Below are 15,948 nucleotides of genomic sequence, written 5' to 3'. Positions count from 1 at the left end.
ATGTTCACTCCCTGTTTGTAGAGTAGAAACATCATCTCTGCCATCACCTTGGTGAACACTCTCGGTGCCGCGGAGAGACCAAATGGCAGGGCCTGGAACTGGCAGTGACAGTCCTGCAGTGCAAACCATAGAAAAGCCTGATGAGGTAGCCAGATTGGAATGTGAAGGTACGCATCCTTGATGTCCAGAGACACTAGGAATTCCCCCTCCTCCAGACCTGAGATCACCTCTCTCAGAGACTCCATCTTGAATTTGAACACTCTTAAGTACGGGTTGAACGACTTGAGGTTCAGAATCGGTCTTACTGAACTGTCCGGTTTCGGTACTACAAACCAGTTGGAATAGTACCCCTTGTTTTGCAGTTGAGGTGGAGCTGGAACAATGACCTGGGTCTGTATCAGTTTTTGAATGGCGTTCTGTAAAGTTTTACTTGCCTCTTGAGAAACTGGTAAGCCTGATTTGAAGAATCTGTGAGGTGGAAGCTCCTGGAACTCCAGTCTGTAACCCTGGGATATAAGAGCTATGACCCAGGGATCCTGGCACGATCCCGTCCAGACGTGACTGAAGAATTTTAACTGGGCTCCCACCTGACGATCTTCCAGGCGTCGCTGTCCACTGTCATGTAGAAGGCTTGGAGGAAGCAGATCTGGAGCTCTCTTCCTGTGAACCGGCAGATACTGGTTTGCGAGGTTTACCTCTAGCGCCCCTGGCGCCGGTAGAAGAACCTCTGGCCTTGCCTCTAAAGTTGCCAGTCCGAAAGGACTGCAAATTGGGTCCTGAGTAGGCCTTCCTAGCTGGGGGACCTGCAGAAGGAAGATATGTAGACTTACCCGCCATAGCTTTGGAGATCCATTTGTCAAGTTCATCTCTGAATAAGGCCTCCCCTGTGAAAGGTTGTCCCTCCACAGCTTTCCTGGAGTCCGCATCCGCAGTCCACTGGCAAAGCCAAAGACCCCTGCGTGCAGACACTGCCACAGCCGTAGTACATGTATTAAGTAAGCCTATTTCTTTTATGGCTTCCACCATAAAGTTTGCAGAGTCCTGTATATGTTGTAGGAACAAAACAACCTCCTCTTGAGGTAAAGTGTTTAACCTAGGCATGTCCAAACTGCGGCCCTCCAGCTGTTGTGAAACTACATATCCCAGCATGCCCTGACACAGTTTTGCTGTCAGAGAATGCTAAAGCTGTGTCAGGGCATGCTGGGATGTGTAGTTTCTCAACAACTGGAGGGCCGCAGTTTGGACATGCATTGTTTAACCCCTCAATCAGATTACCCGACCATTTAGCAATAGCTTTTGTAATCCACCCACACGCTATAGTAGGTCTTTAGGCCACCCCAGCAACTGTATACAAAGATTTGAGTGTAGTCTCAATTTTGCGGTCAGCCGCATCTTTTAGGGAGGCTGCACACGGGACAGGCAATACAATTTTTCATGAGATCCTGGATACCAATGCATCCACTATTGGTGGATTTTCCCATTTATTCCTATCATCAGGAGGGAAAGGGAAGGATGATAACAACCGTTTAGGGATTTGAAACTTTTTCTCAGGATTAACCCACGGTTCTTCAAACAGGATATTTAGTTCCTTTGACGCAGGAAAGGTGGCTGAGGATTTCTTCTTTAAATTAAAATAAGGTTCCTCACTTTCCTCTGTCACTGTATCAGGAAGATGTAGAGCCTCTCTGATAGCTTCTATGAGAGCCTCTATTCCCTGTGACAGAGTACCATCCCCCACCTGAGTTCACCTCACCCTCCTCCATGTCAGACCCCTCATAATCCGAGTCAGACTGAAGGATGTGGGCCAGTGTACATTTTTGTGGACAGATGGCGAGGGACTGAGACGCTGACTTGGGTACGGAGTCCTTTTTCATCAACTCATCCACAGACTGCCTTAAGTACTGCGTCTCGCTCTCATTTCGAGATAACTTATGGAGTCCAGCCATGCTGGTTCTGCCCCGCTAGCCTGGGAAGGGACACTACATTGAGTACACACTAGTGAACCCCCTGGAGAAGAGGAACACTGTGCCTTACATGAAACACACTCTTTGTCTGACATACTGTATAGTGACAGCCAACACACACAGAAAAAGGTTAAATGCACAATTAACCCACAAAGAGCCCTTTCAGGGAGACACAGAGAGAGTCTGGAGCCAGCACACAGTGCCCCTATCGCTAATGCCAAGTTTAGCTGAATCGTAGACTAAGTACCTAGATTAGGGACTTAGGGGGTCATTCCGAGTTGATCGATAGCTAAAAAGGTTCGCTGCGCAGCGATGATGCAAATAAAGGCACTTCTGCGCATGCGGCGCAGTGCGCACGCGCGACGCACTTTCACAACGGGCAAAGTATTTTTACACAAGGATACAAACAAACAAAAACTGAGTGCAGTCCCTAGTGCGCAATGGATGCAGCCTTAACAAATCCTCTACTTAAAGGGTGCCTCCCTCACCCTCAATAGAACATATGTAAAACAGAAAATAGTGCACAATTCGTATAGGCGCTTCCGACTAATTACAACAGGTAACATTCTTCATAAATGGTTATAAATCCGATAAGGTAGTTACGTTCCTGTATCGTATAGATCAGCAGGCATGTTACTGGATCTTTCACTTGCTTCTCCTTCAAGTAGCTCCTCAGCACATCAAATTTCCAGTTGTACCAATCATGAAAGACTACACTAGATTCTGGCACTTTTTTATCTTTCATGATTGGTACAACTGGGAATTTGATGACAATGACAGCCGCAGAGTGATTGACAGGAAGAGGGCGTTTCTGGGTGTCAACTGACCGTTTTCAGGGAGTGCTCGAAAAAACGCAGGCGTGCCAGGAAAAACGCAGGGCGTGTTTGTGACATCAAATCCGGAACTGAACAGTCTGAAGTAATCGCAAGCTAGGAGTAGGTCTGGAGCTACTCTGAAACTGCACAATTTTGTTTTGTAGCCGCTCTGCGATCCTTTCGTTCACAGTTCTGCTAAGCTAAAATACACTCCCAGAGAGCGGCGGCTTAGCGTTTGCACGACTGCTAAAAGCTGCTAACGAGCGATCAACTCGGACTGACCCCCTTAGTACACTAATAACAGCTCCCCCCCTGCTATGTCCCCCAGGTACCGCTAAGTTAATCTGGAGCCTCTCCGGAGGAGCTGCACGTCTCTGTCAGTCAGTGTCTGTGGGGGTCATTCCGAGTTGTTCGCTCGTTATTTTTTTGTCGCAACGGAGCGATTAGTCGCTAATGCGCATGCGCAATGTCCGCAGTGCGACTGCGCCAAGTAAATTTGCTATGCAGTTAGGTATTTTACTCACGGCATTACGAGGTTTTTTCTTCGTTCTGGTGATCGTAATGTGATTGACAGGAAGTGGGTGTTTCTGGGCGGAAACTGGCCGTTTTATGGGTGTGTGCGAAAAAACGCTACCATTTCTGGGAAAAACGCGGGAGTGGCTGGAGAAACGGAGGAGTGTCTGGCCGAACGCTGGGTGTGTTTGTGACGTCAAACCAGGAACGAAACTGACTGAACTGATCGCAGATGCCGAGTAAGTGTGGAGCTACTCAGAAACTGCTAAGAAGTGTCTATTCGCAATGTTGCTAATCTTTCGTTCGCAATTTTGATAAGCTAAGATTCACTCCCAGTAGGCGGCGGCTTAGCGTGTGCAAAGCTGCTAAAAGCAGCTTGCGAGCGAACAACTCGGAATGAGGGCCAGTGTCAGCTGCAAAGGAAAAATGGCGCTGGTGAGCTCCTGGATCCGCTCATAGTGAAGTCCCGCCTCTTCAGTGTCGCACGGTCTTCCCGCTCTTTTTTATACTGGCTGTATGTGTCTAAGTGCATAAAATGGAGACAGACTCCTTTTATGGCTTTGTTGCCAGTCTGGGTACTGTGTCTGCTGTTCAGCGTCTTTGTCTGTACACAGGCGGGAGACGCAGTCCGCCCCGGTTAGAAGCTGTGCGGCTCCGTACCCTCATGCTGCTATAAGAGCCGGTGACCCGCTAACCGGGACTCCGTCCTAATACTCACAACTCTTCTTACTTCTGGCTCTGTTAGGGGTGGCAGCGTGCTGCGGGAATGTACGCTCGCCGTGGTGGTACTAAATGGATTCCCAGTATCCCCTAGGACGCAAGAGAAATATTGTTTAATTTCCTATACTTCACCAATTCCATTGAGAAAAGTGTTGCTGCAAAGAAATGTGTCAGCACAGTAAGCACCATTTACCTGTATCGGCTGTATACGTTTACACCTTTGTGCCATTTTAAAACCAATAGATAAGTACCAGGAAGTGTTCTTCAATTTTCAGTCAGTTTCCATTGGTTTTACATGTGCACTTAACAGCACCATTTATCAGGAAATAGAAAACCGAAGGTGCTAACAAAAATGATGGACAAAGGGCCTAATTCAGACCTGATCGTAGATGTGCTAAATTTAGCACATCTACGATCAGTCACACAGACATGCGGGGGGACGCCCAGCACAGGGCTAGTCCGCCCCGCATGTGAGGCCAGACCTCCCCGCACAAGTACAAAAGCATCGCACAGCGGCGATGCTTTTGTACTGGAAGAGTAGCTCCCTACCAGCGCAGCTCCTGCACGCTGGCAGAAGCTACTTGTCGCTGTGAGGGTTGCAGTGGCTGCGTGTGATGTCACGCAGCCACCGCCGCCCGCCCCCCGAACGGTCCCTAAACGGCGGCCAAACGCTGCCGGCCCGCCCCCACCCGCCTCTGCCTGTCAATCAGGCAGAGGCAATCGCAGGTGTCGGCGCATGCGCAGTGCAGACCTGATCGGCTGCTGTGCGAAAAAACACACAGCACTGATCAGGTCTGAATTAGGCCCAAAGGCCACTAAAACATGGGACAGTATTTGTATACAGTCATGGCCGAGCGAGATGATGCAACGTAGAGAGGCATCAGACATGAGGCGCTCTCCCTGCTCCATAGCCTGCTGCTGTAGGTTGCTGCCAGCCACCGCTGCGCCTGTCACACTATATGACATGTAGCAGCGCCGGCAGTGGCCCCCTGAACAGGGAGCTGCTGGGCCCACTTTTGCCCATGCAGAATGCTCACTTCCTGCAATAGGCAGCCAGGGAGATAGAGATAGCCGTGGCTGTGATCGGGAAGGGGGGTGGAGGTAGCCGCAGCGGTAATCGGGGAGGTGGGGGGGGGGGGGGGGAGATAGCTGCAGCTGTGATCGAGGAGGTGGAGAGCGGCGTTATGTAGAAGGTACACTGCTACTTTGGGTGTTATGTGGATGTTATGTGTAGAAGGGACATTACTGTGGGCATTGTGTATAAAGGGCACTAACGAGATAACAAGCTCCTCCCTCAGCCTGGACTGTTCAGACAAGGGAAAGGGTTGTTAATGATGCGCGGGAGCGCGCATTGTTAATGATGTTGAGTGTACACACTTGACAAGATAGTAAAAGATATCGCTGAGAATGGGCCTTCTGAGCGATATCTTTTACTGTCTCGTCTAGTGTGTATGGGGCTTTACAGATAGCAGCGCCGATAATGACAGGGGCGCATAGCGCTCATCACTTGCCACACATCGCCGCAGTCATACACGGGGGAGAAGCAGTATCAGTGCATATAAAGTACACGGATACCATTTATCCCCCATAACGGAGGATCATACATCTGTCCCACAGGAAATATTTTCAATATGGTATATCGACCATCAGGGAACAAGATAGGATTTGTATACAGGCCATACCCAAATCATTTTTATTAGGTCCAATTGAAATCACTTACAGTACTTCAAGTTCTTCCACCTTATGACCAACCCGAGAATATTGCCATAATTGCAGAGATCCAAATTACTACATATCTCAGCACAATAACTGCCAAGTGAGTCTGGACATCGAAGATAGCAATTATTGGTATTCAGAGTTCTATATTCAGAGGAGGGAGGGAAAGAGAGACCAGACCACTGTGGAGTCAAACATGCTAGTTCAATATACTGTATTGCGTATATAAAATAGATGTGTAATTTTAAAGTGGACAGTGTATTCCTACCTTGCTGCCATTTACTCAATGATAAAATGACACTGCAGATAACACCAACCAACCTCAATACATACTTACTTACTCCTCCGGATTCTGCAGGAGACACCCAGTTTCTTGGGTAGTCCCCTGCAGCCCCAGAAGAGTAGGCACCCCTCCCACATTCTGCCCACTTCCTACTGACGTGGGCAAAATGTGAAGATAAATACGAAAAAAAAATTGTGGACCCGTAGGAGGGGGCGGGTCCAAATGACGCATATATATGCTAATTATGTGATTTTAGCCCCACCCATATGCAAATCCGAGCCAATCGAGCACTCTCCGCATGATGGGGTGGGGCCTAACAGCGGTTCCACCCCCCATTACCGCCCACCTGCTTTTCCTCTCCGGGCACCTCCTGGAGAGGAGCTTTATAGTGTAGGCAAGTATGTCTCAATACAAGAGTGATAAACACACAAATGCACTCACTGAGCACAAAGTCCCACCCACTGCGGCCTAATAAGGCAGAGTGAACGCAGAGTGGTGGGAAGGGTCTCCAGCATGCATGCGCAGAACAATGAGAGTCAATTGTTACTGGTGCTGACAATGCATTTAATCGATGCTGGTATTCCGATTAGGAACGGCCATCTGTGTTGTCACCATCGATGGTGTTATAGTAAGTGGCCATAGACTGCAGACTTCTATGCAATGGATGACCATTGATGGTTTCACTATTTTCTTTGACTGACTGGGCCGTGGGCCAATCAGAACCTGGGTGTGGGGATTTGTGCGTGTTGGAGCGATGCTTGGTGGGGGGAGTAGGTTATGCTGTGCCATCGATGGAGGGGAACCATCTGATTCTCCCCATCAATGGCAAAAGTATTCTACATCGTCTATAAACCATCAATGATTATGAATCATCGATGATCGATAGTCATTCCTAATTAAGATTCTCCATACCAGTTGTCAAGCCCCATTCTAGGCAAGGCCATTGGTATGTTTGCCATCAATGGTGAAACTGTGAGTGGCCGTCAATGGTCACCAAATATGCTATGGAAGACTAGCGATGGTTTCACTCATCGATGGTTATCCCTGTTATATGAATGACCCGTGGGACAATCATAGCCCAGGGGCAGGGCTTCGATGGTGCCAGGGACGGAGGTATGCTCCGAGTCCCTGCACCTTGCAAACAAAAACAAAATAATATTTGTTTACGCGTTGCCATTGATGGAGGGAAACCATCTGACACTCTCCCATCGATGGCAAAAGCATTCAACATCGGTCATAAACCATAGATTATTAGGAATCATTGGTGGTCGATGGCCATCCCTACCCCATTCTGATCCCCGAAAACTTGTATGGATCAAGTACACAATAAAATCCCTCTTTTTATGTATGTTAGATGGAGTTATTACCATATCTACATACCAGGAAGTAGGAGTTAGTTGTTTGCAAAAAAGGAGGATTTTAAAATGCAAATACTGTACGTATACATACACAATTATATAACTCGGTAACCGTGCTGCCAGACGCTGAGGGAGCAGCGTGCGCCATGTGGCGGCACACAGGAGGGGACAGGAGTGCCGTAGCAGCGGTGTACCAGGGAAATATATGAGCCTGTGGGGAGGGAAGTGCTCGGCTACACTGATCTATAACCCCGCAGGTGCGTTGTCAGAATCTACGCTCTAGACCGGTGCCGGCGATGGGGGCATAGAGTGTATTGCGGTGCCGGGGAGCGGATAGAGGAGGCGGGGGACAAGTGCTCGGAAAGCTGCTGTCACACACAGGAGCGGTAACTTGCCCTAGCCTGCGCCGCCGGGTGTCTCCGTGTAATAAACAGTGCCCTATCCCCTGGCCGCAGCTGTCCTCAGTCCTTTTCCGCCCGCCGATGCCGGGAGAGATACACGTAATGAATGTGGGTGTATATAGCCGGCTCCGGATGTCCGGGACACAGCGTGCTCCGCTTCCTGATGCTGAGGTACGGGGGGGATTGTGGTCTGGGTTCCCGGGAAGGCCCATCACTCATCTGTGCCCGCATACTAATAACCCTGCAGAGCCATCACTCGGAGCTGCCACCTTAGGAGCGAGTCTGTGCTGCTGCTACCTTGTACAGAGACTGTAATGCAGCCAGTGATGTGTGATTCGGTCCTGGTGCCCGCTGCATGCTGGTCGCCGGGAGGCCGGCCGCCGGCAGATCGTAGTGAACCCCTTGCCGGGTGGTCTTCAGTATGCCGGCGGTCGGGCTCCCGGCGACCAGCATACTGGCGCCGGGAGACCGACAGCCGGCATACTGACACTTATTCTCCCTCGTGGGGGTCCACGACCCCCCTGGAGGGAGAATAAAATTGTGTGGCGCGCGTAGCGAGCCCGTAAGGGGCTCATTTGCGCTCGCCACACTGTCGGTAAGCCGACAGCCGGCGTCGGGAGGCCGGCCGCCGGCAGATCGTAGTGAACCCCCCTTGCCTGCTGCTAGCACCGTCCCTACTGATTTACACAGCTGCACTAATTATAGGAGCAAAACACACCAGGCTTAGGGGTCTATTCATGTAAGAATGCTATGTTTAACTTCTCACTAAACATCGCATTCTTATTTCAGGGTTTTTTTCAGATTTTTAACGCAATTCATTAATACTTACCAGTTCCCTGATGCGATGCGGTATCCGGCTGTTCCGCGATCCCGGCTTCCCCAGTCTTCTCTCTTCTTACCGCGGCTGGGATCTTCTGCACATGCGCAGTGTCCCCCCCTGCCTCCAGGTGTCATCTGCGCATGTGCCGGGGAAACGAGACCTCCAGCGGCGGGCAAGGGCAGCAAGGAGGAGGTGACCCGGCATATGCAAATGCATATGACCTGGGCTCCTCTGATTGGCTCTTGTCACGGAAGGGGGCGGGGAGAAGGCAGGAGATGGACGTCTTCACTGCTCTTCTCCTGTACAAGCCTCCCCATCGCCTGTCTGAGATGGCGATGGGGTTTTGTGAAGGGTAACGGAAAGCTGGGCTTTCCGTTCCTACATGAATTGCAGTCACCATACAAACGTATGGTGATGCGATTCAGTCACAGAGCGGGGGTGCCGCTGGGGAAGTCAGGGACTTCTCCACGGTAACCCGCTCTGTGAATTGCGGTAAGCAGAAAAAAGCCCTGTTTACCGCAAAACAGGGCTTTTCTCTGCTGCATGAATAGACCCCTTAGTACTTAATATTAGTGCCGCTTTAATTTGCTGTCAAACCCGCCAAGAAGCCAACTACTGCTTTGTAAATCTACCCCTAAGGCCACATTGTGCAATATATTGGCCAATATATTGTTCCAACGCTAATCAATATATTTAAAAACAACAATGAAACAAAACCACAGCGCTGTCAATATGGATGGTTATTCTTCTTGTCTGTAGCGGCTACCCAAAAGTGGTCAAACACCCTGGGTTATCTTCACTCCACAAAGTAGAGAAGTTGAACCCAAAAAGAGGAAGACACGAAGTTAGTGGAGGACGACCATTACCACCAATACATGGTGGAATAGATGTTCTCTTTATAGGCACTGACCTTAAAATAGTGCCCTATATGCACCAAAAGGTTTCTTTATAGGTTAGTCGCACACACTTCCTCTTCTTATAAAACTTCAAAAAGGCAAAGATAACCTGTCAAGCACTGACCTTCAAATAGTGCCCTATATGCATTGAAAGGTATCTTTGTCCACCGTTTTCAACGTGTTTCTTTAGCTTCAAATGTGTAGCCAATATATAATCACCCACAATGAACTGACCTTTTAGAAATTCCCTATGTTCACATAAAGGTTTCTTTTTTGTGCTGGAATCCAAAATTCATGTGGAGATAGCTTGATTAGCTTTTATATACACGATCCTCAAGTATTGATCCCAAAAAAATTGTAAAGGTAAAAAACAATTTATTGGTACAAAAGGACCATAAAACAAATCTGGACATATATACAAAAAGCCTTTCGACCAGAAACACCGACACCGGCTGAACAGGTAAAGAACGATAGATGAATAACGCCTATATCCGGATAAGCAAATTTGCCATAGGCATCATACTATACCGGGTATAGTATGATGCCTATGGCAAATTTGCTTATCCGGATATAGGCGTTATTCATCTATCGTTCTTTACCTGTTCAGCCGGTGTCGGTGTTTCTGGTCGAAAGGCTTTTTGTATATATGTCCAGATTTGTTTTATGGTCCTTTTGTACCAATAAATTGTTTTTTACCTTTACAATTTTTTTGGGATCAATACTTGAGGATCGTGTATATAAAAGCTAATCAAGCTATCTCCACATGAATTTTGGATTCCAGCACAAAAAAGAAACCTTTATGTGAACATAGGGAATTTCTAAAAGGTCAGTTCATTGTGGGTGATTATATATTGGCTACACATTTGAAGCTAAAGAAACACGTTGAAAACGGTGGACAAAGATACCTTTCAATGCATATAGGGCACTATTTGAAGGTCAGTGCTTGACAGGTTATCTTTGCCTTTTTGAAGTTTTATAAGAAGAGGAAGTGTGTGCGACTAACCTATAAAGAAACCTTTTGGTGCATATAGGGCACTATTTTAAGGTCAGTGCCTATAAAGAGAACATCTATTCCACCATGTATTGGTGGTAATGGTCGTCCTCCACTAACTTCGTGTCTTCCTCTTTTTGGGTTCAACTTCTCTACTTTGTGGAGTGAAGATAACCCAGGGTGTTTGACCACTTTTGGGTAGCCGCTACAGACAAGAAGAATAACCATCCATATTGACAGCGCTGTGGTTTTGTTTCATTGTTGTTTTTATTTATTTGTATATGGGCTAGGTGAGCTCAGAAACATAATCTAGCTGCAGTCTCTGGTTGGCGCAGGTGGAAAACTACTTTTTGCTATATAATCAATATATTTGTCATCGACCACCTCATCCCCCGTCCCCCCCCAATGTGATGTGTTGCATGTCAGATGGCCTGACGATCATGCAATATGAAAAACACATTGAGGCTCATTTATCAATACGTGATAAAACTTGTGAATAATAAAACTCATTGCATATGATAAATGTTGCTCCAGCCAGTCACCTCCTTAAATGTATGTGTTTTGAAAAATGACAGTTGGGAGCTGATTGGTTGGAGCACCATTTATCATACGCAATAAGTTTTATCATTCACAACGACTTTTATCACTCGATAAATGGGCTGCATCCAGGGCTGTTTTGATAGAGGAGGGGGCCCCTGTGCACCTCCACGGAGGCCCCATCCCCTGTATGTCACTGTAGACGTGCGCAGATCTCCGGAAACATGGCAGAGACCAAAATCAGTACTACTCATGCGCGGTGGCCATTCTGGCAGCGATTTTTGCTTGACTGCAGCGCACGACTGTGGACCCCAGAAAGGTAAGTATTACAAATGGGTGCATCGCACACATTGCACCCATAATAGAAACGCCTATGATCCCATCGTTCTGATGTGTGGTCGACCTAATAACTGTCGATCTAAATCTTGTCGACCTAATGACTTATACCTGTGTTAATGCATTAAAAATAAAATACAGTTCTCTTTGTTTGAAAAAGGACAGATAGAAGCTGATTAGTTGGAGCCCCATTTAACATCAGTAATGACTGATGACAAGAATACCAACTGCAGGGTTGGAAGCGCTGGTGAGACAATTTAGTAGCCAATTGGAATGAATCAGCTACACCGTCATTCCCAGACAGCACTGGGGAAATCTTATTCTGGCTATGGGTATGGGTCATTAGGTTGACAAGATTTAGGTCAACTTTTTTTTTGTGTCGCTTTCTTAGTAAAGTGACGGGGAACCCCAATTAGTGCACTGTGTCACCTCGCATGGCGAGCAAGCTTCGGGCAAGGTGCCTCGCTCCGCTACCGCTGCGCTCGGCATGGGTTGCCATTCCCAATTGTAGTCCACATGGATCGTAAAGTATGAAAAAGTTCAAAAAATGAAAAGAAAAAAAAGTGAAAAACTCATGTCGACCTTTCTCCATGTCGACCTAGTTCATGTTGACCTAATGACCATGTCGACCTAATGACCGTAAGCCCATTAACAAAGAGCAGAACAAAATAAGGTATTCACGATGACTACAAAATACACTTGGGTAAATAGATTACAGGGGAATGCTAGATAATCTCCAATCCCCCTGAATCTTTTCCGTCTGACCAAAAACATTACATGTATGGGACAGGTCACTGTAGGGGTGGATGCCCTGGTGAGACAGTTGAACAGCTAATTAGAATGAATCAGCTGCACTATGGAAATCTTAGATTTATATTTCTCTTACGTCCTAGAGGATGCTGGGGACTCCGTAAGGACCATGGGGTATAGACGGGCTCCGCAGGATACATGGCCACTATAAAGAATTTTAGAATGGGTGTGCACTGGTTCCTCCCTCTATGCCCCTCCTCCAGACCTCAGTTAGATCCTCTGCCCAGAGGAGACTGGGTGCATTACAGGGGAGCTCTCCTGAGTTTCTCTGAAAAAGAATTTTGTTAGGTTTTTTATTTTCAGGGAGCACTGCTGGCAACAGGCTCCCTGCATCGTGGGACTGAGGAGAGAGAAGCAGACCTACTTAAGTGATAGGCTCTGCTTCTTAGGCTACTGGACACCATTGGCTCCAGAGGGAGTCGGAACGCAGGTCTCCCCTCGCCGTTCGTCCCAGAGCCGCGCCGCCTTCCTCCTCACAGAGCCGGAAGATAGAAGCCGGGTGAGTATAAGAAGAAAGAAGACTTCTTAGGCGGCAGAAGACTTCAGATCTTCCCTGAGGTAAGCGCGCAGCGGTAACGCTGCGCGCCATTGCTCCCACACACAACACACACTAGCAGGCACTGATGGGTTCAGGGCACAGGGGGGGCGCCCTGGGCAGCAATAAAAACCTCTAAATCTGGCATTTATAAGTTTATGGGCTGCGGAGGCAGTAATTATATAAATCTCCCACCAGTTTTTATACTTTGAGCGGGACCGAAGCCCGCCGCTGGAGGGGGCGGAGCTTGGTCCCTCAGCACTAACCAGCGCCGTTTTCTCCACAGAGATCTGCAGAGAAGCTGGCTCCCCGGTCTCTCCCCTGCTGAACACGGTGACACAGGGCTGAAAAGTGGGGGGGGGGGGGGGGGGTACTTGTAAGGCGCAGTGAGTGTATTACACAGTAAATTATATATATAGAAGCGCTGTATTATCTGGGAAATTGTTTCCAGTGCCAGTTGGCGCTGGATGTGTGCTGGCATACTCTCTCTCTGTCTCTCCAAAGGGCCTTATTGGGAACTGTCTCCTTATAACTATATCCCTGTGTGTGTGGGGGTGTCGGTACGAGTGTGTCGGCATCCGTCGGCAACGCCGACTCATGATTGGATGGACATGTGAAATGTTTTAAATGCAAATGTGACCTTATTACATAAGAGACTGGACAAAGCAGAGTCCAGGGAAAAAGCAGAGAGTCAATCCACGGCTTCGACTGGGTCACAGGGCCCTTCTGGGTCTCAAAAACGTCCCCTATCCCAAATAGCAGACACTGATACCGACACGGATTCTGACTCCAGTGTCGACTACGATGATGCGAGGTTACACCCAAGGGTGGCCAAAAGTATTAATTATATGATTATTGCAATAAAAGATGTTTTGCATATCACAGATGACCCCTCGGTCCATGACACGAGGGTGCGCATGTATAAGGAAAAGAAACCTGAGGTAACCTTTCCACCATCTCATGAGCTTAACGAGTTATTTGAAAAAGCTTGGGAAACTCAAGATAAAATACTGCAGATTCCCAAGAGGATTCTTATGGCGTATCCTTTCCCTGCACAGGACAGGGTACGTTGGGAATCCTCACCCAGGGTGGACAAGGCTTTAACGCGCCTGTTCAAGAAGGTGGCGCTACCGTCTCCGGACACGGCAGCCCTCAAGGATCCTGCTGACCGCAGACAGGAAACTACTTTAAAATCTATTTATGCGCATACGGGTGCTTTACTGGCAATAGCATCGGCATGGGTGTGTAGTGCAGTTGCAGCTTGGACAGATACCTTGTCAGCTGACCTTGATACCCTAGACAGGGATACCATTTTATTGACCATAGGTCACATTAAAGACGCAGTCTTGTATATGAGGGACGCTCAAAGAGACGTTGGACTGCTAGGTTCGAGAGCCAACGCCATGGCGATTTCTGTTAGGCGAGTCCTGTGGACCCGCCAATGGACGGCATATGGAGGTTTTGCCATTCAAAGGTGAAGTTTTATTTGGGGAAGGTCTCGCGGACCTGGTTGCCACAGCTACCGCGGGTAAATCTACCTTTTTGCCTTTTGTTCCCCCACAGCAAAAGAAAACTCCACAATATCAGATCCGGTCGCATAAGTCCAGAAGAGGTCGGGGCTCATCTTTCCTCGCCAGAGGTAAGGGTAGAGGGAAGAGAGCACCTTCTCCGGCTAGTTCCCAGGAGCAGAAGTCCTCCCCGGCTTCTACTAAATCCACCGCATGACGCTGGGGCTCCACTGAGGGAGTCCGCGCCGGTGGGGGCACGTCTTCGACTCTTCAGCCAGGTCTGGGTTCTGTCAGACGTGGATCCTTGGGCGATGGAAATTGTATCCCAAGGCTAAAAACTGGAATTCGAAGAGGTGCCCCCTTGCCGATTTTTCAAGTCGGCCTTGCCAGCTTCTCCCCCAGAGAGGGCAGTAGTGTTCTCTGCAATTCAAAAGCTGTGTCAACAGCAAGTGATTATCAAGGTTCCCCTAGTCCAACAGGGGAAAGGGTACTATTCAACCCTGTTCGTGGTCCCGAAGCCGGATGGCTCGGTCAGAACCATTTTAAATCTAAAATCCCTAAACCTGTACTTGAAAAAGTTCAAATTCAAGATGGAATCGCTCCGGGCTGTGATCTCCAGTCTGGAAGGGGGGGATTTTATGGTGTCACTCGACATAAAGGATGCATACCTTCATGTCCCCATATATCCTCCTCATCAGGCGTACCTGAGATTCGCTTTACAGGACTGTCATTACCAGTTTCAGACGTTGCCGTTTGGGCTTTCCACGGCCCGAGGATTTTCACCAAGGTGATGGCAGAGATGATGGTGCTCCTATGCAGGCAGGGAGTCACAATCATCCCGTACTTGGACGATCTCCTGATAAAAGCGAGATCGAGAGATCAATTGCAGAGGAGCATGTCGCTCTCCCTGAGAGTGCTACAACAACACGGTTGGATTCTCAATCTGCCAAAGTCACAATTGATTCCAACGACTCGACTATCATTCCTAGGCATGATTTTAGACACGGATCAGAAGAGGGTTTTTCTCCCGATAGAAAAAGCCCGGGACCTCCAGAACATGGTCGGAGACCTGCTAAAACCAAAAAGAGTGTCTGTTCATCAATGCACTCGTGTTCTCGGGGAAATGGTGGCAGCCTACGAGGCCATCCCTTTCGGCAGGTTTCATGCAAGGACTTTTCAGTGGGACCTCCTGGACAAGTGGTCCGGGTCCCATCTACAAATACATCAGAAGATAAGCCTGTCCCCCAGGGCCAAGGTGTCTCTCCTGCGGTGGCTGCAGAGTGCTCACCTTCTAGAGGGTCGCAGGTTCGGCATTCAAGACTGGGTTCTAGTGACCACGGACGCGAGCCTCCGAGGATGGGGAGCAGTCACACAAGAAAGAAATTTTCAGGGGCTATGGTCAAGCCAGGAGGCTTGTCTACACATCAATGTACTGGAGTTGAGGGCCATATACAACGGCCTAAGACAAACGGAGAATCTTCTTCGCGACCTACCGGTTCTGATTCAATCAGACGTCACAGCCGTGGCTCATGTAAACCGCCAAGGCGGGACAAGGAGCAGAGTGGCAATGGCGGAAGCCACCAGGATTGTTCGCTGGGCGGAAAATCACGTAAGCGCTCTGTCAGCAGTCTTCATTCCGGGAGTGGACAACTGGGAAGCAGACTTCCTCAGCAGACACGATCTCCATCCAGGAGAGTGGGGACTTCATCAAGAAGTTTTTACAGAGATAACAAGTCTTTGGGGAA

General features: G+C 48.5%; 1 protein-coding gene across 2 annotated transcripts in view; it reads left to right on the top strand.

Moving 5' to 3' along the window:
* Positions 1 to 7,706: 7,706 nt before the first annotated feature.
* Positions 7,707 to 15,948, top strand: part of TSEN54 (tRNA splicing endonuclease subunit 54) — a 46,677-nt gene continuing 38,435 nt past the window's right edge. The window contains exon 1 of one of the 2 annotated variants that reach the window (XM_063960617.1): positions 7,707 to 7,941. In XM_063960617.1, coding sequence (XP_063816687.1) covers positions 7,877 to 7,941 — 65 coding nt within the window. In that variant the 5' untranslated portion in view covers positions 7,707 to 7,876. The remainder of the gene's footprint in view (positions 7,942 to 15,948) is intronic. The other variant, XM_063960616.1, reaches the window with a different exon arrangement.

The sequence above is a fragment of the Pseudophryne corroboree genome, chromosome 3 (assembly GCF_028390025.1).
Source record: "Pseudophryne corroboree isolate aPseCor3 chromosome 3, aPseCor3.hap2, whole genome shotgun sequence".
NCBI classification, from domain to species: Eukaryota; Metazoa; Chordata; class Amphibia; order Anura; family Myobatrachidae; genus Pseudophryne; species Pseudophryne corroboree.
The sequence above is the reverse complement of the archived record's forward strand: the minus strand, read 5'-3'. Positions and strand labels throughout refer to the sequence as shown.